The following is a 26,771-nucleotide window of genomic DNA, read 5'->3' as shown; positions in this document are numbered from 1 at the left end:
AGCATCATTCTGACTTCCATTATTTGTTTTTTTTGGCACTACTTTACGTTACGTAATGTCCTTTATTTTTCATGGCTTACTTCATTGGCTGTAAGTATATATTTAGTGTCGAATGTTGCCCAAATAAATATTTCTTTCTTTTATTTCATCAGTCGGGGTCCGCGTGAGCGTACCAAGCAGGCCCAGGCGACGACTATACGTCCGTCTCTCTCTGTTAAGCGACAGTTAGCCGTGGTTAAGAAGAACTGACCTGCGAGGCGAGGCTGAAGTTGGGTCCGGGCGATCGTTTCTTGGCGGGAGCGGGTGGTGCTGCGTTGGCGCCGGCGCTGCCTTTGCGCTTGCGCCGCTTGCTCGCCGGCCGCTGCGATTCTGACAAGAAAAAAACACAATTAATTGAACGCTCCTCCCATCCACATCATCCACTCAAAGGTGGTAGAGATACCTAAGGGATCAGTTCGCCTTTGTAGATGTATCTCGGCGTTTGTCAATGAGGCCTATCGTTTTTTGTCTCACTAGATGGCGCACTGTTGCGTGAGGTTTTTAAGTATGGCTTTCAAAGTCTGTTATTACGGGCGTGAAAACAAAGTTTAGATTAAAATCATATTTAATACACCCTAAAACCGTACCATAAAAATATCGAGCATGCCACAATGTTGCATAGTCCCCGTTTTGTTCGGAAAAAAGGGAGGACAAAGGTTTCCGAAAGACAAAACTGTCTCAAAACACAGACATTCATTGCCCCGGAACGCATATTTGCCATAATTAATTTCAGATATTGCAAAATATTCACAATATTATTCCAATTATCTCAGATCAAATAAAAACTTTTTATTTGATCTGAGCCAATTATAAATAAACCCGCGTAGCTCACCCAAAAACTATGAGATTTGACATTTCGGAGACCTCACGCTACACTAACGCCTCTAGTGGTAAAATCATACGCGATAGCCCTCATTGTGTTTGTGTATTTATTTTCTACAACAAAGACTTTACATATATACATACAATTAGTATTATAAATATCATGGGACAATTCACACTAATGAGGGTTTTCACAGAGGCGAAATAGATAGAGAGAGGCTAGATAGCGTTAGTGTCGTGAGATCCGTTTGACGTTTGACGTTTGCTCTTGATTGGTTAAATAACTAAATGGCCAATCGCAAGAAAACGTCAAACGGACCTCCGATATAACGATAAAGGTGGGGCCACATGCAGTCGCTCGACATTTCGCGATAAAGCTGAACATGTTGAGCTTAAAGGTTGAGCTTTATCGCTGTAAAAAAAAAACCTCTTCTATTTCGGCAAAAAAGTGTTATTTGTTTTTTTTCATTCACTCCAATTTCTTTTATTTGTACCACTGCCACGACTGCTACTAAATGAGATTAAGAAATCAGCTTCCAAGACCAAGACCATTCCTGTGAGAAGCCATCTCGTCGCTGCTGCTCGACGCTACGACTTAACGCTACTTTTTTGAGTCGCGGGAAATTCAAAATCACCTTCAAAATAGGGTCACGTGACCAGATTTATCGCTGCAATCGAGCGACGAGCGACTGCATCTGGCCGCACCTTTAGTTATTTAGGTAACCCATCATCAATCACCAAACGTCAAAGAACTGTCAAACGGACTTCACGACACTAACGCCATCTAGCGATATTTCGCCTCTGTGAAAACCCTCATTTGACGTGGGACACCGAATATTAGATTACTGGTTTAAAATGAACAAACAAATGAGAAATTAACGAAAATATAAACTGAAACATGGGTGCACAGGAAAAACCCAGAAAAAGAGACCAGCGCTGGGAATCGAACCCAGGTCCTCGGCATTCCGTGCTGCGTGCTATAACCCCTACACCACCACTGGACCATCCATGCGGGATGACCGTAAAAGTAACAAATTTGGAGTTGAAATAAAAAATACAAAGAGACTCCAAAAACCAATCTTAAATGAGAAACTTCCGAAGGACGAGGGGCGAGGCCCTTTAGACTGCGAGACCGTGGGCGGTAGCTTGCATCACCTGCACCTAGCGTCGCTTCTGTCTGCGTAACAAACATACTCACATTTGCAATTAAACTCTGTTCATTAAACCAAGATACTAAAATGACGTTTAATGTGTTACCTGTTTTTTACATCTCATAAATAGTGATGTGCCACAAACGGTAATCACCAAAAAGTTGCGGTAAGTACCTATTTTATACGTATAAAATATTAATTATGATCTGCGATGTAAACGCACGTTAGGGCACTTGACATTCTAAAAAAGGTAAAATGGGTCTAATAAAAATGCCACCGTATATGACATTCGACATTTTGTAGATGTTTAAATTTCATTTGGATTCTAATCAAGTTCTGCCTAAAAGCTCAATGCTTATGGAAAGTAGGATATTGAATGCTTTAATTTTATTTTTGTTTCCATAAAATATTACGTTTTATCGATTATTTGCAATTATGTCGAAAATCGAAATCAGAGAGCAGCACTATTTTTATTATGCTGGTCACATTATTTTTACATTTGAAATTTCATACTGTCACTTTAGTATATTGGTTTAATAAATAGCTTGTATATATTGTAGGTACGAGGGTTGTGGGCTTACCAGGAGGCGCGACCATCCGCTGCCACTTCTGGAACAGCGTGGTCTTAAGACAGTCCCGCGGCGAGAGCGCGTACGCTTTGTGCCGTGACATCAGCTCCTGCATCGGCTCCAAGATCACGCATAACTGGAACACATGGCACAGAACTTTGTCAGCAAAATTTTAGCGAAGCTAAAGCGATTACCAGGGTATCAGAAACTATGAAGAGTCAACTTATTCTCTAAGCCTGGAATAGGTGATGTGCCGTCCTGTCTCGTGATTAGGACCTGGACTGTTTCACTACCCATTGATTAATTTTATTTGACGGATAAATGTGATGCCGTCTCCGTCTATTCGAACAAAACAAACAGAGACGGCATCACATTTATCCGTCAGATTTTAATCAATGGGTTGCGTCAAAAACCTAATTCTTAGCCGATCCTGCTTGTCTCAGCTGCTCCTATCGCGTCACAATTTAAAGTACCAGGACATGAAGGCGTTTACTCACTCTCAAGTAGTCCTATGATGCTTGCTTCTACAGCGGATACCAGGGTATCAGAAATTATGAAGCGTCAACACGCTCTGAAGTAGTTGAGCCTGGAAATGGTGATATCCTTCCGCTTGGTTCTCTTAGCAACCTAGTTGACCTACATGATGAGCCCTTGATACTAGTCTGCTAGCTACGATTGAGGATATGAGCAGCGTAGGAGCAGTGTCAAAAAAAAAACGTAATTCATAGTTGCATCTTCCTGATGAGTATTGCTTCCCCGCTGCTTCTATTGGGCCACAGTTTCAAGTACCAGGAGAGCATAAATGTGAAGGAGTCTACTCACCCTCAAGTAGTTGAGCGTGGAATTGGTGATGCCCTGCCTCGTGATGTTCTTAGTGAGCTGGTCGAGGCTGGCGTGGTCGGGCGGGTGCACGGCCTGCCGCGGGATCAGTTCCCGGTGCGCGCGCACCGCCATGTGCCACGACTTGATCCGCATCAGGTCGTCGAAGGTGAACTCGAGGATGAGGCGGCCCTCTGTGCACACCTGAAACGTTGGTATTTAATATAGATTTTCTTAATAATACCGTATCAGGAATCTAGTGTAACTGGGGCAGGAGAACCAAGTAGATACATAATATCAGTTTGTGATGTGATGCCAGCTCCAATCCAACACACGGAGCAAATTAGGTATCTAGACTTCTTCTTCCAAGTCGCAACACTTTTGACAGAATCGTCGGATGAGGGATCATGACGGCTTTCTTAGAAAAATATTGTGGTGGTTCCCTTTGGTTTTCACACCGCAGAACTGGAGTCCGTATAGTTGGCGTGGAGAATCCTGGTGCCCACTCTCACATATCAGTCAGAAACGTTAGGCAATACGGCCTCAGGTCCTTTGGTCGCTTTTACAACACCCACGGGGATGATGGATCCCTGGCATGGCACGGATTTAGGTACCAGGGTACCAGAAGTAGAAACTCACCTTAGTGAACATCGGCTTCCCGTGGTGCGTGACCATTGTACAGTGGTCGCAATCGAGCGTGATGCTTGTGTTGTGGAAGGACTCTTTGGGCTGGCGCATGGTGTAGTATAGCTCCGAGACGCCGCCCTCGTATATGCTTCGGAAGTACCGCGGTATCAGCGTCCTTCCTATTGCTGGAAAGCACATGGTTTCAAGGTTATTAGAAGGAATTCGACAGGAGAGAATTATACACAAGTTGTATTGAGTTAAGTTAAGTATTAATTGTTAGTATACTTTTGTAGCGATTCCTGGCGCCGTCTAGTCCTCATAGAACAACTGCCAGATCCTGCAACGCGCTATCGAAGTTTCTTAATTTGGATGCAAATCCGAAATAAAGGTTACAGTTCAGTGGTCATCATTTCATCAAACTGCGGCTCGCAGCCGACATTTCTGCAGCCCATGACATATACAACGACTTTAGTGGATAATGGCTTTCAAAACAGATTTTGCATACGATTATACTTTATCTGAATAGCTGTACGCGGGTCTAACAGTTGGGCAGGTATATTTATTTTACGTGTATTATAAGATAAAACAGAGCAAATGCAACACACACATCAGCTTCATACTATCATTACCTATTAATAGCCAATTCATAGGCACTACGGCCCAAGCCCTCTTATTCTGACAGGAGGCTTTGCGCCCGGCAGTGAGCCGTATATAGGCTCAGATGATGAGCCAATTCATAAAGGTGCGACCAAACCTGCTTAAAAACGGTGACGGCACGGAATCGCAGTGACGCACCGTATGCGCACCGTTTTTTTGCATGCTTTCCACACCGCTGCTTAAAATACGCAAACGGTGCGGAATCGCAGTGACGTGCCGTAAACGTCACGACTTTTGTTCGGTAAAGACCTGAAGTTTACGACACGTCACTGCGAGTCCGTATTTGAAGCAGCGGTGTGGAGAGCATGCGATAAAAACGGTGCGTATACGGTGCGTCACTGCGATTCCGAGCCGTCACCGTTTTTTAACCAGCGGTTTGGTCGCACCTTTTGTGTTCGGCGCACAGTAAGTGTCTATTGATCATGAAAGTGTGACGCTGCTATAGATGATGCCAAAATATAGACATACTTATACATATGTACACTGATATAACATAACAATCTTTCGGGCAGCCGTGTAGCCCTCGTGTCTTACTATGTAACAGGCTACTCACTGTATCTCTTAGGTCCATCTTCTAAACAGAACGTGAGTGTGAGCGTCGCGTCGTCCTCGAAGAACTCTGTCGCGAACGCGTCCCACCAGAGGTTGTCAGAGTCCTGGAACGTGAAGCATACCGCGTTAGTAATGTCCTTCTGGCACCGTGGACTATTCTAATGAGCCATTGTAGAACCTTTTCACAATAATAACTCATTTGTTACATTAAGATTTTTGCATTGCAATTTTTTTATAATACTTAGTAGATTGTACAAAAACAGGATAAAGCGAGCCATTTACTCGAGACGTCCATGTAGCCACCCGGGCCGTACGGCGAGGGTAGATAGACACTTTGAGGGGAAAATGGGTTTAATGGCTAGAGTTGTACACTTTGCTTTTCACTTCGATTGCGAGGAAATTTATAAATAGGAACAGTGGAAACAAATGTTCAGTTACTACTGTGCAACTAAATTTAACTTATTGCTTACCTTGGATTTTCTCTGTGTACCTTTGTTTTTAAGCCCTGCCGGTAAATAGGGGTGTTATAAGTTTAACGCCTATGTCTGTCTGTCTATGGTATTGTAGCTCTCAAACTCAAACAGATTTTTTTTTCGCTGTCCCCTTTGGTTATTACTTATAACTGACCTCTAGCTTAGGGTGCCATACATTACTAAAACCGGCCAAGAGAGTGTTGGACACGCCCAAAATAGGGTTAAGTAACATTTGTCTAAAAATTTCGTATTTTGTACGGAATATTCAAAGTTTAGGTATATTTAATACCTCAGGCTGCATTTACTCTTAAACTACTAATAATTCTCAAGAAAACTTGACCGTTATAGTTTTCCTTGTAAGTTTGATGTAATTACTACCTTCCTGAATTTTTTCAAGTTTTTCCACCCATCGGTTTAGATTTTAGAGGGGGGGAAGCTCAATTTTAATGAAAATTTGCACTTCAAAGTTAAATAATTCGCAAAAAAAACACTGAAAAAAATCGTCTTAGCAAACCCCTAATGGTTTTAAAAAACCTATCCAACGATACCCCACACTATAGGGTTGGATGAGAAAAAAAAATCACCCCCACTTTACGTCTATGGGACCATACAAAAAAAATTTTTTTTTTATTGTACCATTTTGTCGGCATAGTTTACATATATATTCGTGCAAAATTACAGCTTTCTAGCATTGATAGTCCCTGAGCGAAGCGGACGGACGGACAGACAGACAGGGCGAAACTATAAGGGTTCCGCTTTTGCCATTTTGGCTCCGGAACCCTATAAACGCTACCCGCTATCGCCTGTGATTATAGGAAATATTACTGCGATGTTCTGCCGTCAGAATGCAGCACTAGCCCAAACCGTAAACAGTTTTTTTAACGTTTTAAATGTTTAAATGTCCGTAGGGTGCCATTTCAAAAAACATTTTGGAAATATAGCTCTATCTCACAGGTGGTAGGACCTTGTGCAGGTCCGCCCGGATTGCTACCACCATCTTGCTCGCTAATCCTGCCGTGAAGCTGCAGTGCTTGCACTGTTGTGTTTCGGCGTGGAGAGTAAGACAGCCGGTGAAATTACTAGCACGTGAGGCAACGCGTCTGCAATACCTCTGGTGTTGCAGATGTTTATGGGCGGTGGTGATCTCTTACCATCAGACCACTTGCTCGTTTGCCATCCAGTCGCATAAAAAAAAACTACTATCGATGTAAATATCATGTTTATTTTGTTACTAATAAATATGTCATGATCCGTCATGGCGATATACTATAAAGAGAACTGACGTTGTCATTGCAGTTTATTTACGGTTTGTGCTAGTGTCGCCCCCTGCGCAGAACTTTGCCTAATATTCCCTATTACTGAACTGACCTCAGCTTAGGGCGTCATACATTACTAAAAACGCTACACGCTATCGCCTATGGCTATTACTGACCTCTGTCCTTTGCTGTAACCGCTTGTTGAGTTCGTAAACTCTGTAGTCTGGTTGCCCGAAATAGGGAGCATGCCGCCTGGAATTAAAAAAAATATATAAACAGGTGGAATAAAAAAAAAACACGTTTTTTAGGGCTCTTTGTGATAGTTACATTCAAATATCTACTTAATTCTAACGTAACCAAAATTTCATACGTGTCAAATGTTAAGTTTTAGATAGGTATGTATAAGTACTACTAGGTAAACGCAAAAGTTTATGGGGGTCGTGTAACTGTACGTGTAACTTTCTATTACTATGTATTTCCCTGTCTTTATTAGGGCTTAGTTTTTTTAACGCTTTGACAGATCACGATTCACCTCTGTTTATTAAACCAAGATACTTAAGTGACAGTATGAAATGTCAAATGTAAAAGTAATGTGACCAGCATAGTACGAATATTGCTGCTCTGCCTATAGGTACAGGTATATCTATTCTATAGGTACAGGTACTTGCCGAAACTTTTCGGTGGTTACCGGTTGTGGCACATCACTATTTATGAGTTGTAAAAAAACTGGTAACACATGAAACGTCACTTTAGTATCTTGGTTTAATAAACAAAGTAAAGTAAGTAATAGTAAAGTAGTTAATAAATAATCCTAATAGATAAAAGGGACATGATGGAATATTAATTGACTAAGAATTTCATAAAAGTAAGTCAGTTTAATGTGATTGTGATATTTGGCTATAAGATAAAATTTATTAATTATATAAAAGCTGCCCTCTTGTATAAATATTGCTGTGCCCAACAGGGTCCATGATGATCACATAATCTCTTTGTAACACATGTAACCATACATTGTGGAAAAGCAATAAAATATTGAGTATTGAGTATTGAAAGTATACCATAATGACGTACCAAGCACCTCAAATAGCAAACTAAAACGAATCGCTTTTCAATCGCTCGTCTCGTCTCTCCCTGGCCCTACACAACGAAGTGCAAAATTCGAATTTCGTATCTTGCCGACCTACTGAGACGCTAATATTATTTAATACTAAAGTGAGAGGGACGGTATGATACGAGCTTCGATTTTCAAATTTCGTAGTAGCTCCTCCGTGTCACTTGCTAGCGCCGAATAGCGATTGCTTACGCGATCAGTCGAAATTGGCATCCAACGAAGCCATAACAATAGCATCTTGCAGTCTTCACTTGATTTGAATTGATTGTTCGATTTGTTGTGTAAGCAGACTACAATTTTCGAATGGAGACCGCGGATTGGTAAGCGCGCGCAGCGCAGCGTATTGGGTCCCCCAAAGAGATGAACGAATGATTTACGGACGGCTGGTTAATGCCGCGGGTTCACGGTGTATGCAGCCCGCTTCCAACCGAAGCAACTGGAGGTCTACAAGGGAGGCCTATGTCCAACAGTGGACGTACTAGGCTGATAAATATGATGATGGATGAGACTTGACGTACGTTTGACGGTTCAGTCTTGCGTGCGATTGGCTCATTTAGATATTTATCCAATCACAAGCATCATAGAAATGTCGAACGGATCTCACGATACTAACGCCATCTAGCGATATTTCGTCTGTCGGAAAACCCTTATTACATTAGGGTTCCAGAATGTTACAAGGAACATTTATTCTCAGGACTTTATAATAATATTTAGTTCCCCCATGTCCAGACACTCTAGTCCATCTATCCGTCAGCCATGTAGCTTAGAGTCTAGAGGCTGCTACTGCCAAGAAGCTATAAATTTGCATGAGTGTATGTTAGTTAACCATGGCAACACGGTGACAATTTAAAAAAAAATGACATGTATCTGCCGTACGCGTAAAGTCGAGATGTTTTTTTCTCGTTTTAATTACGAAAGAAAGAAAGAGATGAATCAAACTTGCCCGTTTATTGCTCAATATTTAATCAAACTACCAAAACATAACATTAGTGATGTACCGTTCGTAGTTTTGTGAAAGTTACAGTAACTGTTAATAGATGGCAGCACGGAACTACAATTGACGTTTATCTTAAGACTATTTATATCATGTTACCCATTGCAAATTTTTGAACCGGTCACGATTTTGAATGGGTTTGTGGGAAATGGGCTCAAATGTTGCTAATATCGTAATGATAAGTGCTTGAAAAAATCGCTGAATAGTTCCAAAAGAAGCTTCGAGTTGTTGGGCTGAGTTTCCACCACAGATGTACAAGGATGTGTTGCGAGGAATGTTTGTCATGAAACAATACAAACGATTCATTTACCTGTCCTCGCTCAGCGCATCTGTGGTGGAAACAGCTTAGCGGAGCGAGGATGGGTAGGTAAATCATTTACCTGTCCTCGCTCAGTGACAGGTAAATGAAGCTTTTCTATTGTTTCACCTCAAAAATTCCTCGTGTTAGCCTTTAAGGCCGCCGAGTAAACGCCAGCGTACTATTATATATTCTGTGCCAGCAGCCAACAGCAGGCCTACTACGAAACTCGAAACTCGAAGTTCGTGTCGTGCGGTCCCTCTGACACTTATACTATTTAATACGAGAGTGAGAGGGACGGTACGATACGAACTTCGAGTTTCCAGTTTCGTAGTAGCCCTGCAGAGGCAGCGGCGAGCTATTTTTCTGTTCATTCATTGCATGATACTACTTATTTAATACGAGAGCGAGAGGGACTGCACGACACGAACTTCGAGTTTCGAGTTTCGTAGTAGCCCTGCTGGCGTCAAGTACGCACGTCCTGACCGACATCCTCCGACCCTAAGTTATCACTAGTGATGTGGAGGATTTTTCCGGTTACCGGTTTTACACTCGGTTTTTGCGGTTGATATATTTAAATTAATCAAACAATACTATTCTTTACCCGTGGGTTCGTAAACGAATAATCTAGCTGCATTTTATGTAACTCGTGTTTTAACACAAATATTTGTATCTTTTATCTTTATCTTTGAATTGAAATTCCGGAAATACGAAAAAAAATCCGGATGAAATCCCAAAATTACATCATGATTTAATTTAACGCGTAAAGGTTACTTAAGAATGGTTAATAATAGTGGATAAGTTTTCATAAGTTTAAAAAAAATATACAATAATGTTATTTTTTTTCCGGAACAACGTTAAAAAAGATGAAATCGTTAGTCACGCCATACGTAGACGCACTCCAAGAGCAATCAATGACAAAATTACGCTCCAAGGACAGGCTTATCTAGATCCTGAACGAAATAAAAAGTACCAGGCGCCCATAATCACACAGAACAGAAGGTGTTCCCGAAGGTAGGATTAAACTTTTTTCAAACGAAAGTTACCAGGCACCCATGCCCATTGCATCACAGAAGGTTTACCTGAAGTAAGGATCCGGCATAGGATGGTACATCGGCGGCGGCGCGTACTCATGGTACTGGAGGTGCGGGTGCGGGGGATGCGGGGGGTGCGGCGAGAGGTGGTGGTACTCCCGGTACTCGCCCTCGCCGCCGAGCGAGCCCAGCGCCACCGGCATGTAGGCCACTTTGTCACCGCGCCATCTACCGGCCGGAGCGCGCTAACTTTTGACGTTTGGTTTGGTATTGCACGTTGGTGACGGTCTAGTGATGTGGATGATTTTTTTGTGTCACCGGTTAATTCACACACAAATTCGCGATAGTTTCAATAATTTATAGATTTTATTTGATAATAAATAACGTTGTAAATAAACTTTATTTTTGTATAAATAAATAAACACTAGCTTTGGGCACTTTGGTTTGTTGGTTACCTTTTCACATTTCACATAAAGTTCAACTTTTCACACAGCACTTTAAACTAATCATGACACACTAAAATTTAAAAGTAATATCAGTTAACAGGTGAAATGAGTACAACGCAACGAACGCAAACGCGTACTGGCGACTGATAAAAAGCATTTCGAATTTTTCGCGCCGGGAAGTGTCATTGTAGCGTGAAAAAACGTCACAAGTTCCTTATGTACTTGGCCGTGATACACGATTGTGATCCGTAACTGAAGGTAACAGAGGCGATAAGCTCGTAGATGCTACTCGCGAGTGGCCGCGAGCTGGCAACGCCGCTCGTCAGCTGGCCGTGCTAGAACGAGGAGCGTTCGGAAAGGTCAACATCGGTTACTATTTTTTTTATTATTACAACGGGCTATTTCTATTAAGGTGTTTGTTTTTTACTACCGGCGAAGTATGGGCATGCTTTTGAAACATTGGTTTCTTTTCGATTTAATGTTTTAGTAAAATAAATAGGTACGTATACAAATGCAAATTAGATATTTTTTTGATAAAAACAGCAAACTTCAAATACTATTTAATCATACAAAGTTTAAAAACTAATTGTCGGGTCTAAAACGTTAATTGAGCTATTATCGTGTGTCGTTCGAAAACTAATTATCGCATATGCATAAATGTATTATTCAAAAATAATAAAAAGACTATTGTTTTCACCGCGGCAAGGCCTCCGAACGCACGCGGCGTTGCCGCTCCGAGCGTTCGCGCCATACTTTTTACTGTTTCTTAGCACATAGAACGCTCATTACGCTGGCACGCACACACTGGCAACGACGCTGATATTGTTATATCCGTTGTACATACGGTCTACATAGTGCAAGATGTACATACATTCCGCGAGCTACAACCGTAGATTATGTAGGTAAGCTACGCGGCGCGGTATACAAATCAAACAACGTCTATAAATAACAGACGAGACGTGTCCGTGAAAATTTCTTGCTTCAATTTGCTACGATATTTAGCTAACTGACAATTAATTATGCAGTTCGGATGTACACGTTGACATGGCACTTGGCACGCAGCGGACGTCACAGTGACGCGCGTATGGTACGCGTGAAACGAGGATCAGATTTAAAAAAGGAATTTAAAAAGCGCGCTTAATTGTTGTATTGTCTGTGGCCAATTACCCGTGACAGGCGATGAGGCCATCTGGATGCCTCGGGAGTTGCACAATAAACGTTTGAATCTAATTAGTGATTAAAAAAAAACCGATAACTTTGCAGAACTTTCATAATGTATACTTAGTTAAATGTAAACCGGTAAATTGTGAACAAATTTTAAAGACCTAAATTAAAATACACGTAAAAGAATGAAGATAAGCAAAAACTCATTCAAATAAGACAAATTATTGACATCAAGCCAGACAGCCCTGAGTGACGTGATGCTTCACAACACAAGTAAAAAGTTCGCAGCCTCGAACCACTATTGTTACTATCAAGTAAAGATCCCACAGCCGGGTTCCCGAGACTGTTATCACCTGATACAATGATAACGCGGAGGTGAACACAACGAATTAAAACGGAAATTTAATGATAAGCACGCTCGTAGATAAATTAAACAATACACTGTCGCGCAAAAAATATTGAGCAAGACGCGGACGTGTTGGCGGTGTCCGTCAACGCGAATGTGTGTCAGCGGTGTCAATGACTCCAGCAGCAGTAAACAGGCGCACGTGCGTGAGGAGTCGGCTCCAGGCCTGACGCAGACTGAGGCACCGCCACGGCTACACCTGACCTGAAACCGTGCTGTGTACATAGCGGCTGCACCGCGCGCCCGCCACCCAACAGCCGATTGCGCGTAAAAATATCGCCTATCGTTTATGGCCAGAGAATCGATACTAGAAAAAAGTTAAAACCTATAGATAGTTCGGCTCGGATCGACCGATTTGAAACTGCAGTGTAAATAGTTTTAAAAGAGAACGCTGGTACCGGCGCGACGGCGTACACTGCGCCTATGTAATTCAATACATAGGAGAAGTGTGCCGCGCTGTGACGGACAAGTGACGAACTGTCAAGCGCTCGGCGCGCCTCGGGGCCGCTCGGGCGCTCTCGCCGCAGCAAGTTCGGATATGTTACACGATTAGATTATGTCAGCGTGATTAATAGTAAAAACCGGTTGTTGTCGCAGGTCAATCACTTCGGATTGGCTACAATAGACGAAAATCTGGTTTGACGACGTCAAAGTGTATTTTTGACGTTAATTGACTACTAAGTTAGGAAATCGAATAAATATTATCAACTTAGAAAAGTGTGACAACTTTTGCACATTCAAAACTCTTTTTAATCTCTTCCCTATTTACAAAAGAAAGTTTAGTCTTGAAAAATCAAAATTACCTAAGTAACTTGATTTAAAAAGTTTCCTTCATTTACTAGAAGAGCGCACGCGATAAAGGACATAGACATTTGATTACTGCAATAAGAGAACTTGCATGTATTACAATGTCAATTAATTTCATTCACAAATAACTACTGATAGCTACCAAAGAAGTGCTGCCAAGTGCAATTTTGGCTTTGTAGCAGAACCAATCATAAATAAATCACTACTTACTAACACTAGCATAAATAAAATTATATTTTCTACACACTTGTAGGTATAACTAACAAATACATTACTAAACGACAAGTACGACAACCGAGTGCGTCTGTTTGCATCGTGCGCTCATATGATGGATTGCCAATATTGCCATGTAATTTCCACCATTACTCACTATTTCCCGAGATTTGAGTCTATAAATATGAAGACATTGTAACGTGTCAAACAATATATTTCGTCGTATTTGAACGATGTTCATGGCTATTGTTAAAGAGAAAGTAAGTGAAAGGGAACAGTGCCCGTTTGACGCTTCGACGGTTGTGAGACGCGGACTATTTATTTATATCACTGACATTCGAAGGCACCTGTACGCTTCGTGAATTAGGATTAAAATGGCCATATTTTAAAGCGGCGCGCCTAACACCACCTGCTACGAAATGAAGGCCACTCAAGGACGGTTTACTAGTCTTAATTTCAGGTGTGAAATATGTTGCCGATAGATATCGATAAACTTGTACTTTTGTTAAAAAAATAAATAAAAAAAACCGTTATAACGCTGAACGGTTTAAAACGTGCCGTGCTAACGCTAACACATCTCTGTAAACAGTAAACATCACGAATAAAGTAAAAACAGTTAGTTATTTTATGATGTTTGTTATTATAAAATTATTTTATTTTATTATTAACTCAACGGTAAAAACCGGTATTGTTAATCGCACTTCACATCACTATTCGCTCATGCCCAAAAATGGAGGAAAAATTATTTTGAAGTTATTTTTTCCAGTGCCTTTTTTAAAATTCAGTATTTCATGTAATTAAAATAAAAGTAACTATTACATTAAATGTTTATAAACCGAAAACTTTCTACAATCATACCATCACAAGCGTTCCGATGCAAGGACTCAAAAATCGAATTTCTATTTTCAAATATTCAAATAAGAAATCATCTCATCGAGAGGGAGCGAGAGGTCGTTAATTCAATTCATTAGTGCGACGAGGACGTCGCTACCGGCGTGTAAGTAAGACGGCGTTATGCAGATGCAGTTTGCGTGAATGAGTGGGAGATACCGGCGTGCGAGGGGGACGGTAGTGGCGTGGGCCGTTAGTGGGACAAGGACGGCGCGTGTTGACGTAGTAGTAGATGAGATAAGGGGCTATCAGTTTGAGGCGCGTTTGAAAGGGTTTAGTAGTTGAACTGCTTTAGGTGTCACGTGCAAGTATTTTTTTTTAATTTGGTTTATGGTGCAAGCTTCTTTGATGTCTATACGTTTTCGTTGACTGACATCAAAATTACATATGCGTACGTTACGTACCTTAATGTACACACGACAACATTGCAAAAAACATAAAAAACATAGTATTAAAACATACATAGTAGTTAAACCATAGTATTATAATTTGGGTAGTATTTTTTTACACACCGTCGTTATCTTGGCTTTCTAGGCTAGCAGCTGCAGCCTGCAGCATTGTACCCACTATGGATGGCTCATTTACTTGTTCCATTGAGGATTCCATACCCAAAAAGTAACAAACGGTACCCTATTTATGTCGTTATAGTGTCCGTTTGTCACGACGACGACCGGATAACCCCTTTGGGCTGGGTTAGAGAACCTGGCTACGAAGTTTGAGGTCACGGGTTCGATACCCGGTCAGGGCAAATATTTATGTGAAAATAAGTTTTTGGTAAAAATTTCATTTTTAATACAAACTTTTTATACTGACTGTACTTTTTGTCGACTTTACTTGCTTTGCATGCCAAATTCCAAATCGATGCCATTAACCGTTGAAGAGTTCCACCCTGCTCGGATGATCCTGGCCGCACTACCAGATTATTGTATTGTCACGCAATTTACATATTAGTATGCCAAATTTCAAGTCAATCCGACTTCTGAAAGTTGGTCGAATATAACTTGCAAGATTCTTACAGACAGAGAGACAATGGGTCAGGTGAAACTAAATAAAAACTTGTAAAAATATGACTGTTTGTTCTTGATTCTTGGGTGTTTAATATGTATTTAAGTATGTATTCGATCCTTAGTCCCCATAACACAAGCTTTGATTATTTTGGGACTAGGTAAATTGGTGTCAAGTGTCCCGCGATATGTGTTTATTTTATTAGTTTTTTTATAAGACTATGCGCTGGGCCAACTCGCACTGGGCTACGCTTTGAGCCTGTGACGTTTGTAAATGCAGTCGAGCTTATTTTTCTTGCACATTTATATTTTACGCAAACAGCTAATATAATGACGAAATAATAGCTTTTTTTCAATACTATATTGTTTAATAGAGCATATGACAGGCCCAAAAATAATACAACCAACACTTATAATTATTTATTTAGCTATGTACTTTGTTAACTGTCAAGTAAGTTTACATAAGTACAACTCGTTCCAGTAACTCGCCACCAGAGTCAAGTGCAAACGCAGCACACTCACACAGCCGAGGGCAGTTGACTGACGCACACAAACACAAGTTTATTATTATTACGGCCACGGGATAGAGAGCGAGTGCTGTAGCTGAGAATTTTCCAGGTCATTATTTAATTAAAGATTTTGCATTATTACAGAGTATTGAGTTGGTTAGATGTCTGTTCCTCTCTATTTTTAACTGACTGCAAAAAAGGAGTTCTCCGTTTGATCTGCCCGTAAGCATGTATGTATGAATGTTAATAATTTCTCAAAAAATACTGATCTGATTTGGATAAAGTTTTTTGTATATTGGACTGTCTGCGCAAAAGCACTTTTAATTGGAGTATGCCTGAACTTATCTTTGTAGCAGATTTTATACTACTTTTCACGAGGGACGAGGTATGCTCTAAAAAATATGGAACTAGAAACTTTAATTTTTATCGTCTATCAAAAAAACATGTGTGTATATTCTGACAGTAGCGATCAGAAGCTATAGGGGAAGGGTAGGTATTTAAGTTAAGTTACATACGTCACAGCTTTTCCGCTATGTTAAGCGCCAGAAGGGAAGTTATGCGTTACAAACGTAAGGCATTTTGAGCATTACTGTTGTAAATACTATACCTACTTGAAATAAAGACATTAATAATCATCTGACAGGTTTACATTGACGTAGTAAATTACAAAAATAAATTCAGTCATCACATTTTTTTTTAATATAATGGCTGATTTGTTTTAAACCGCATTTAATTCGACATTCACGAAATCGTCCTACAAAACAGAGCCAAATTAAAAAAGTAACTATTAAAATAATCTATAATAAGCTATGTATTAACAATTACTTTGTTGTACACCCAACCTTACGATAGCTACACGTCTATGCAACAAATGCAGACCCAACTTAAATAAGTTTTATAATTTTGTTTACATTTTTTTTTTTTGATAATAGAATTCTTTAAAAAAACTCAGCTGCCACCTTATGATGCGGCGCCAGCATTTTGAACTCACCCACACAGACGCGCATTGTTTACGTGTCGTGTACGAAGACAATAAAACTGCGCGCGTGTGCGTGCCTATACTGTTTATAGTTAGATGTAGTAGTTATGATCTTTTGGACAGGTACACATTTTTATGTAAGGACGTACTGTTTTAAAATGTTTTTTTTTTTTAAATTAGTAAATTAAATATGTTTTGATATTTCTAAATGATAAGGGGCCTCTTAGTAGACTTTAGCGCAGCAGCTAAGATCTGTATCACAGCTGCTGTATTGTATTTGGTCAGATTTATGTTGTTTATGTGTTGTTGACGACTTGGTCACATATTTAAAATTAAAATAACACTGCGCCTGAACCGGGAGTTTTGAAAGTCGTGCAGTACTGGAATACTATAAATATTTCCACTATATTTTATTCCTTACTTTTATCTATTGTAAAGGTTGCCTGGAAGAGATCGCTCTGAAGAGATATGGCCGCCTATATTGCTCACGTATGAAAATCTATATACCTGCGTTTATAATACTACTTATATGAGTTGGCAATATATGTTTATTGTATTGTATTGTATATTGGCCTGTTAAGTATTAGACAGAATTCAACTTTATTTTCGCAGCGAATCAATGCTTTGTATTCTGTCATAATTCACTAGTAATCAGACATCGGCACGTGTAAATAGAACAGACGGTTGGTTCCCCAACATAAGTCAAGTCTCCAAATACATAGAAAAGTAGATACTTTCGAGTATGTTTGAGAACTGACCATACTTTATTTACATAAGCATAGCATAAGATATTTTTAAATCATTCCGGAAAATTTCAGCAGATATCGAAAATTTTTGATTCCAAATGTAATCCACGTGTAATTTTCATATATGGTACTTTTAAACAATGGCTATTATATGGAAACATTTGTTAATCTAAAAAAAAAACATAATCTTTGGAGTATTTTTTGAATCATTGCGGAGGTCCAAATCAATGAAACAATTACATTGCGAACCCGCGACCTTATGATAGCTACTTTTATGCAAGAAATGTGTGTTCATGCAGTTCCTCCACCTCCACACTGTAAGAACACACACACTACACAAACCCATCTATCACCACCACCATACTACACTGACACTTTTCGAACTCAACCAGAGCTCATCTTCAGAGCAACAAAACCTTTGATTTAAAGATTTTAAAATATCGAAGTTTAGTTTTAAAACGATTTGTATACGAATAGGTAAAAGATGAAATAAATAATCCATTCTAAGTGTAGACCTCCCATAAATGGCCGAGGTACGCAGTCCTGCATGAGGAAACAAGGATTTTTTTTCATGATAGGGAGAAAACGAGCAGGCGAGTCATCTGATGGAAAGCAATCACCGCCATCCATGGACGGACATCCATAACCAAATCTTAATCGTTATAACTAAAAATTCCGCCCTTCTTTATAATCAATAACAATGTTATGGAGACGGCTGAGTAAGACTACTCTCGATTTCAATAAGTACACAAATTACCTAATAACTAAGAAAATGAATCAGTTTTTGGAAGTTTCGATGTTTTGTAGGATCATAATGGATTGAAAAAGTTTTTTCCAAAATTCATACTTCTCAATTTGATGTTATTTATTGTTTGACTAAAAGTTAGTTCATTAATGTTTTTTTTTTAAATGTAATAAAAACGTATAAAGATCATCTCAAGACGATTGTTTTATATCAGAGGCAGAGGGTGATGTGATCAATGTCGTGTGTTTACTATAAAATCATATTTTTTACCGATGTTTCTAAAGGTAACCTAACCTCTGTAAAACGAAATATCTCAAACAAGCTGCTAATAAGATTTAATTTTAACTTAAAATATAAAAACTATATAGCATCTTCGAAAATACACCTCTTGATAAACTACATTCAAAATTGGCTTAGGATAAAAAAAAACGTTATCAAGACGTCAAAAATTATAAAAATATATTCTATAGACCTTTACGCCACGCCACAAACGATAAGGTTGATGTATACACATCTTTGACGCTATGGCTGGATATATGTTTAAGCTCTCGACTGCTTTTGTAATGCTACAAAAAAGTATTTTTCCCTAATATTCCACCTAAAAACATTTTTTTATTAAATATACTCATTTTGGAACAACCCAGTGAGTTCGAGTTAAGAGGTTCGGTCACGTGTCTCGACCAGGCCACCATTTGCGTCACGTTTTGACAGTAGCTGTTACAGAGAAAAAAGAAAGAAGCGAAAGTTTGTTTTGTGCTTAACCCAAACAATGTTTCAGACTGGATTATGCTTAGGATTGTGAAGTTCCTTCTAACCCTTGTCGGAGTAACAATGTACTGTGACCTAGATTATTTCATGCAATGATACGAGTACATTATCTTATTATGATTGTTTTTTTGGAGTCTTTTAGTATTTTTTTATTTCAACTCCAAATTCGTTACTTTTACGGGTATCCCGTGAAACCATGTCGAAAATACAAACTGAGACATGGATGCACAGAAAAACCAGAAAAAGAGACCAGCGCTGGGAATCGAACCCAGGTCCTCAGCAATCCGTGCTGCGTGCTATAACCACTACACCACCGCTGGACAGGCGTTTAGACACGAATTTCTCCTATGCACACATATCTCAGGTTGCTTTTTTTCCCTAAGCTACTTACCGCTGGTCTCTTTTTCTGGTTTTTCTGTGCATCCATGTCTCAGTTTCTAGTTTTGATATTGTATCTTATTGTTTAAAAATTAAATCGCAAAAATAATGTTTTTTACAGATACAATGACTTAATTGTACATCACAATATATAATTTAAGCAGTGCAGAAAACAGAGGTACATGAAAAAATTTCAAGGTAAGCAGCTTAATCACTTCAAAGCTATCTCTAGTAAGAATATTATAAAAAAGATACTACTTTACTTTTTGGAAGTTTTTCCATTCTCCATTCCAATACCATTTTTCATTACACTGATATATTATAATGTAAGTTAAAGATTCTGAGAGGCCACTAGTGCTTAGCAGTGGGACAATATCTGAGTTGATGATTCTGTACAGATTTGTACATGTCCTAGATTAACTCGAAACTTCGTATCGTACCGTCCCTCTCGCTCTCGTATTAAATAGTATAAGTGTCAGAGGGACCGCACAACACGAACTTAGTTTCGTAGTAGCCCTGCTGGACAGATTTGGATGATATTTGGTACCTTGATAGCTGGACCTCTAGAAAAACACATAAGCTACTTTTCATTCAGAATAATTCGGATATTCTCATATATCTCTCTATAACATTTTTTAACGATTCGTGGTTTCATATCCCGGAATTTCAATTTCTCACAGATCTTACGGTTTACGCGTGCAAAGCGGGTATCGATTAGTTTTTATACAAAATATCATTATAATATTAATATACTGTTAAATACGCTGTCATTGGTTATTTTATAAGTATCAAAATACTTTAAGCATAGTATCTAGCATGACCGCACACTTGCTTAGGTTGCGCACATTCACGTTTAACAATTACCTGTCTATGTCCGCGTGTTGACTAGTGAACCGACTTTTGTTCAAAATAACAACTTTTTTTTCGACTTCTTATAATAGACAACGCTTTTTGATGTTTGCCTCACAAGTAATATTGCCATTTCAGTAAAGTTTAAGCTTTGGAAGTTTTGGAACAAGGCAAAAGTAGTTATTTCACATTTATTTTATTTGATCGTTAAATTGAAAATAGCGCCATCTATGTCCAGGCAGCAGCAACTTGACATCAACAAAAAAAGTTACCACAGAATTTGGGGTTGCGATTGCAGATTTTATTCTCTCCCCATTAATAAATGCTCCCTTTCGCTCGCACTTGCCTGGAATCGTACAGACCTCTCAGCTTTCATGCAAATGAAAAATCAATGGGTCCTAGTATCTCGTGGAGTGACAACTCGAGGTATTAATAATAAAATGTTTTTAAATTCGGTCGCTTGTTTGAGTTTAGAGTCTGTGCAGTGTGTGGTTTTAAGGCAAGTGTTTACCCGACTGCCCGAAGTTTTCACAACAACCATAGATCAATGCGTCAAACGCAAATAAATACGTGAAATAAATTATTCTTATGTCAATGCAACAGAGTTAAATAAAACGTCTTAGTTAGTTTACTAAGAAAAATATTGTTTTTTATTTTGAAAATAGAAAAAATAGGCAATAGGTAGGTACATATTTTTTCCAAAATTATTCACTAATTATATAGGATTAAGAAAACTAGGAAATAATTAAGACTGCTTCAACTCACCAAAGGAAGAAAAAGGCTATGAAACTAAAAAAAAATATGCTATACGATCTTTTACATCTAATTTTAACTTAAATTTCTGCTACAGCTACATTTTTTTCTCATTTACTTTTAAATAAATACTGTGACAAAATTTCTGCTTCGCGCACGGTCAGCGAAACAAGCGCGATGCTTTTGTCTACGCTGCATTTTGTAAATCGTGGCTGATGCGCGCTGAAGCAGTTTTGATGCTTTCAGCTTTTTAAACACGCACAGAAAAATCTCCAAAAAACTATTTTTAGCTGATTATAGTTGCGCGCAAAGTGTAGTTTGATAAAAACTAATAAGATAAACTTTAATTAAGTTGTGTATATGTTGCGTATTTTTTTTATTTACATTGAAAAGAAAAGAATACCTTCATATCAATTAAAATAAAACTAACCTAAACTTTTACTTTTTATTTTTTCTTTTCCTTTGAACAGTAAAAAAACAAATTTGACTATAATTACAGTGATTTGTAATATACAACTTTCAATAAAGTTAATTTCAAATATTAGTACCTAAACTTAACATACATAAAAATAATAATAATGAAAACTAAAACAAATTATTTAATAGACCCCTTAGGCTAGGTTCCGAAGATGCTAGATGCGTTCCCTCTTTGAATTGCTAGGCTAATTCTTTGTCCGAGGAAGCTGCCAGCTCTTCGGTCCCCTGTGACATCTACCTCCCTCACTCCCTCCCTCTATAACCTCTTCGATATTTATTTTTAAAGTTTCAGAGCGCTAGGACCCCACGGATCAAGGGTCTCAACAACTCTCTCTCTCTTTCGCTGTGTATTTATTTATTTATTTTATATTTACTTATGGGTATAATGAAGTTTAATATATACGAGTATATTTATTTATATATGTATGTATATTTAGGTAGGATATATTCAAATGTTTTTGATTACTTATTATCTCTCTATTTGTCGTTTGCTAATTGATTGCTCCTCTCCACCACTCAAAGGACTAGCGGATACCCCTTCAGGTTAATTCCGCCTTTGTACTTTTCAGTTTTTAATTAATCTGTATTTCCTTTTTGTACAATAATGAGTTTTACAACTGTTAACTTGTTTTTAAGGCCTCGGTAAATCCTTCCAATTCTACGAATGGCGTGGCTTAGGGTCATACAATTTTGCTCGGCTGTTTTTAATGCAAGGTCGATTAAAACCACGATGCAATTTTTCGGAATTCCCATAAGTATTTGGTAAAATCCCGAATTTCAATTCAACTGTCAGCGTCGAAGCCGCAGTAAAATCTAGTTTGACATAAATTAAAGAAAAAACATATCAAAGTATGTAAAAACCTACTTAATTAAGATTGAATAGCTCGTAAAGTGGTGAAGTTTTAAGTCCATATTAATCTTACTTTATACTTATTGATCAATAAAACAATGACTGTTATCAAACGAATTTGTTGTATAACGTTGTTGTCATGCTTGGAAATTTTCGTCGGGATTTAGACCACGATTTGATGAGCTCCTAATATTTCGATGCACTTGCAAGCACTGTGGTAATCAATCACGGTTAACATCCTTTTTTAGGGTTCCGTACCTGAAGGGTATAACCGGAGCCTTGTGTCACTTGATTACGTGTCTCTTAAAAATGATCTCAGATTTCGTATATTTTTCGTAGAAGCAGGGCTCTGCTAACACTGGAGATTTAAAGATACGCCCGTTTTAGTGTTAATTTGTACGGGATTTTCGGTGCACACGTCCGACTCGCATTTAGCCGGTTTTTTCCTATAATTTCGACTAAATTAAAAATATTATATGAAATTTAGAGATGAACGGAACTCGGTAGGTATAGGTACGCTCCTACTAGCACCTTGGCCGATTTTTCTAGTTGGCGAAAGGTGATTCTACATGTCTCCACTTCGCTTTAATTCTATAAAAGTGTACTCTAAAAACGCCAGCAAAAATAAAAAACGCCCGAAAAAAAACGCCGCCAAAAAAGACAACTAAAAAGTAAAAAATAATTATGCACTACCTAGCTGTTGCCCGCGACTTCATCTGCGAAGAGTTCGTTTATCACTATCCCGCGGGGACTATGCTGATTTCCCGCAAAATTAGCCTAAGTTAATTTAGTATAAGTACTTACCTAGTAATATTTTTTTATCTAAGCGTCGTCGGTGTCGGGGGACCGCTAAGGTTAACAGGAAACTAAAGTACATGTTGTATTTTTAAAGTATTTACCTTAGCGGTCCCCCGACACCGACGACGCTTAGATAAAAAAATAGCGGTCAAACTTATAACACCCCTCTTTTTGCGTCGGGGGTTAAAAATAGACTTTATTAACATAACGTGATCCTGGTAACATGCTACTGGTTGATATGACTATTTGTAGCTGTACTTATGACATATTTTGTTTTCTTATAAAATGACTGACAGACTGACCTGATAACCCGTAGAGCCTAAATGACAAGCTTGGCTTGACATGTTCCCTGAGCCTGAGGATCATAATAAGTGCATAAAGACGGGACTTTTTGAAATTCCCACGGGATGGAGAAGGCGGACCAAATTATTATTTTACGTAAACAACATCGTGGGATGTACTCGCAATGGAATCGCGTAAACGACCCAGAACACAGGTTTAAGTCGGTCAAACACATAATCCCCCTAGGTTACGCAGTTGGTTACAAGTCTATCATCGTTGGAAGGTTACCAGGAGCGCATAGCAGCAAGAGGGTGGCTAGTGATGTCTAAACTATCGATAACTTTGCGGCTGACTGTGAAGATCGCTAACATTAGAATAAATCCACACTAATATTATAAATGCGAAAGTGTGTGTGTTTGTATGTTTGTCCGTCTTTCACGTCGAAATGAAGCGACGGATCGATGTGATTTTGGCATAGAGATAGTTTATGGGCCCGAGAGTGACACTACTTTTTATCCCGGAAAAATACACATATCCGAGGGAACAGCGCGCGATAACTAGTCTGATCTATGACAACATCAATTTTATCTCGCTCTTCCGCCATCACAGGTGCGAGACAGCTACATTTGTGCGACATAGTTAAGTGGGACTATGATGATCCAATTACCGGTGATCTATATAGCCTCTGTTTTTATTTTAATATTATCCCCGGTTTGGGGCCGCACACTGTATAATTTACTTGCCTTTATTTGTGTCTGAACTCGCGTAAACAATTACACTTGACAGTGGAATTGATTTTCCGGGATTTTGTGAATTACCATACAAATTCTCAAATATTATATCGTGGTCTTTATTAACGTTGTGTGACAATGACGAACAACCGTAACTACACGATTTAATCTCTCTAGAATTAGCGTTCAAGATATCAAGATTTGACGTGAATCTCATAGGAACATCGGGATAAAAGTAACCAATATGTAGTATTACAGAGTGCAATAAATAACAAACACACACACACATACAGACGTAAGTACACACATTCACACAAACTTTTACATTAATTAGTAGGACATCGAGATGAGTTGACAGAAATCTTTCGTTTCGTTTTGTCGTTTGCTTAGCTACTCTAAGTGCACATCACCTCAACGCACGACAAAGCTACCGAACTGAACAACGGTAATCAACTTATCAATATATAAAGGAGGGGGAAAACGAGCATGCAGTGCAGGTCACTTTATGTGAAGCAATCACCGCCGCCCATAGATACTCGCAACACGAAGTTAGGATCACAAGTGCGTTGCCAGCCCATTGAGAGAATGATTGATTCGTTTTTAAAGATTCCCAACTCCCAAGTTACAGTTAGTGTTTTTACTGTGTTTTTGTTCTGATGTAGTGTGTTTTTTATGTCAATAAATATTGTGTTTGTTACATTCACAGAATAATCGATAGCATCTTTTTTAAAATTTATTTGCGGGAATAGGGTTAGTTACAGGTCTTAAATTATGCTAAGGCATCCGTATCCCACCTGCAAGCAAGCCTAGAAATAATCGATGGAGTCATATTTCCAAATAATATAGTAAGTATGTCCTACATATCGATATGCCACCGATAATAATATCGATGGTGTAACAACACTAAGGGTGGCCAAGCCACGTGCGCGCCCCCTCGATTTAGCTATAAATATATAGATATAGCTAGGCTAACCGCAATTATTTGATTTGCGGCGAGTTTAATCGTGGTTCCTTGTTGGCGAAGGTTTTTGTAGCCATTGGGCCTCTTAGAAAACGATGATGTATAAATTCCCACGGGATATCAAGGACTGAGTTGACTATCGAAGCATTTGATTCTGACCCACTGTAGGACGTTCTCATATTAAGTTTCTTAATTAATTACCTTGTAAAGCAGTGTGCGGATTGGGAACTTCACACACACCATTGAATTGCTTCGAAGGTTTGTGCAGGTTTCCTCACCATGTTTTCCTTCCCCGTAAAGCTGGGCCCGCGTGGGAATTACTGCCCGAGCCATCACATTCTGAGGGGAGGCCTGTGCCCAGCGTGGTGAACTGGTGAAGCATAGTCCTCACCGCTCATGCTGAGCCTGAGCCTTATGCCACAGAACTGAGCATGTGCCTTCTCACTAATATGTATTTTTTTATGGGCCTTAAATGTTTTTTCTTTCTTCGCTTTCATATCTCAAAATCACTAAGTCTAAGATACATGTACCATTCTTGTTAAAATTGAGAATGTTTGCAAGTTTCTTGTTTCGTTTGTATGTTATTCAATCGCTTTAACGGCTGCACGGATTTGGATGAAATTTTGCATCCCGAATGATGGGAAAATTTTCTCACGAAATCGATAAAGATGTTCATGCGTACCCAATATTGTACGCGTGACGAAGACGGATGGTTGCGTCGACACTCCTGTCACTGACTGTTAACTGACGACTCTGAGTGCGAGTAAACACTGTTTATAGAACCATTGTGAACGATAAACTGTCAGTCGTGTCATTGATGTTATAACCTAATTAGTGTCTTTGGCTAATGTCCTCGTCATCAATAAATAAAAAAAAACCTCAGAAGTGCGGCAAAGAACAATTTTTGTTGTTATTGTGAGTGCCCCCAAAATTTGTTAAAAAAAATCTCGACAGATAATTTAGTCAACCTTGACAAAATTGCCCTATTGGACAGTTACACACAGTTATAAAAATAAGTCCGATTTTTATCGCATTTATTATAAAAAAAAAGTGCAGCAAATAATAGGCAACAGCAGAGAGTCGTGGGTTGGAGCCTGGGCTGGCCTCTGAGTTTCACCGGATTTAGTTGTTGGTTCTCCGAAAATAAATAAATAAATTAGGATTACACTTGAAAGCTTCAAGCCGTAGTGCCCTATACCGGGTGTGGCCTGTAATACGAGTAAAAAATTAAAACATAGATCGTCCTCGTCAAACTGAACAACATTAGTTCAGCGACTTTTAAAAATAATGGAGTCTTGAACATGAAACTACCGTGAGACTCACTCATATGCGCAGTGCGCGTGTTGCAGCAGCCGCTGAGTCGCGTTGCTCCGAAGACGAAGGGCTACGGATTAGCCCGAAACATGTCGAACTAAACTCGATTTAAGACGTGAGTTATCCGAGTCATTATATTCAATATAATAATGGAGTCTTTGAATTTTTCTTTTTTCATACAAATTAAATACTGCTATCAATGTACGCCATCCTAGAACCCAACTGACGTCGTCTGTCACTACAAACAATAAATATCAAGGATTTTGCTTTACATTGCTTCTTCGAATAAACCTAAATC

The 26,771-nt window shown here is 39.0% G+C and overlaps 1 protein-coding gene across 1 annotated transcript in view; it reads right to left on the bottom strand.

The window, feature by feature from the left end:
- Positions 1 to 26,771, bottom strand: part of Chi (LIM domain-binding protein 2 Chi) — a 64,639-nt gene that overhangs the window by 4,393 nt on the left and 33,475 nt on the right. The window contains 6 exon segments of the mRNA XM_074108204.1: positions 251 to 369; positions 2,594 to 2,717; positions 3,404 to 3,604; positions 4,040 to 4,212; positions 5,238 to 5,340; positions 7,142 to 7,217. Of these exon segments, the coding sequence (XP_073964305.1) occupies positions 251 to 369; positions 2,594 to 2,717; positions 3,404 to 3,604; positions 4,040 to 4,212; positions 5,238 to 5,340; positions 7,142 to 7,217 (796 nt within the window).

Source organism: Choristoneura fumiferana, chromosome 26 (genome assembly GCF_025370935.1).
Source record: "Choristoneura fumiferana chromosome 26, NRCan_CFum_1, whole genome shotgun sequence".
Lineage (NCBI taxonomy): Eukaryota > Metazoa > Arthropoda > Insecta > Lepidoptera > Tortricidae > Choristoneura > Choristoneura fumiferana.
The sequence above is the reverse complement of the archived record's forward strand: the minus strand, read 5'-3'. Positions and strand labels throughout refer to the sequence as shown.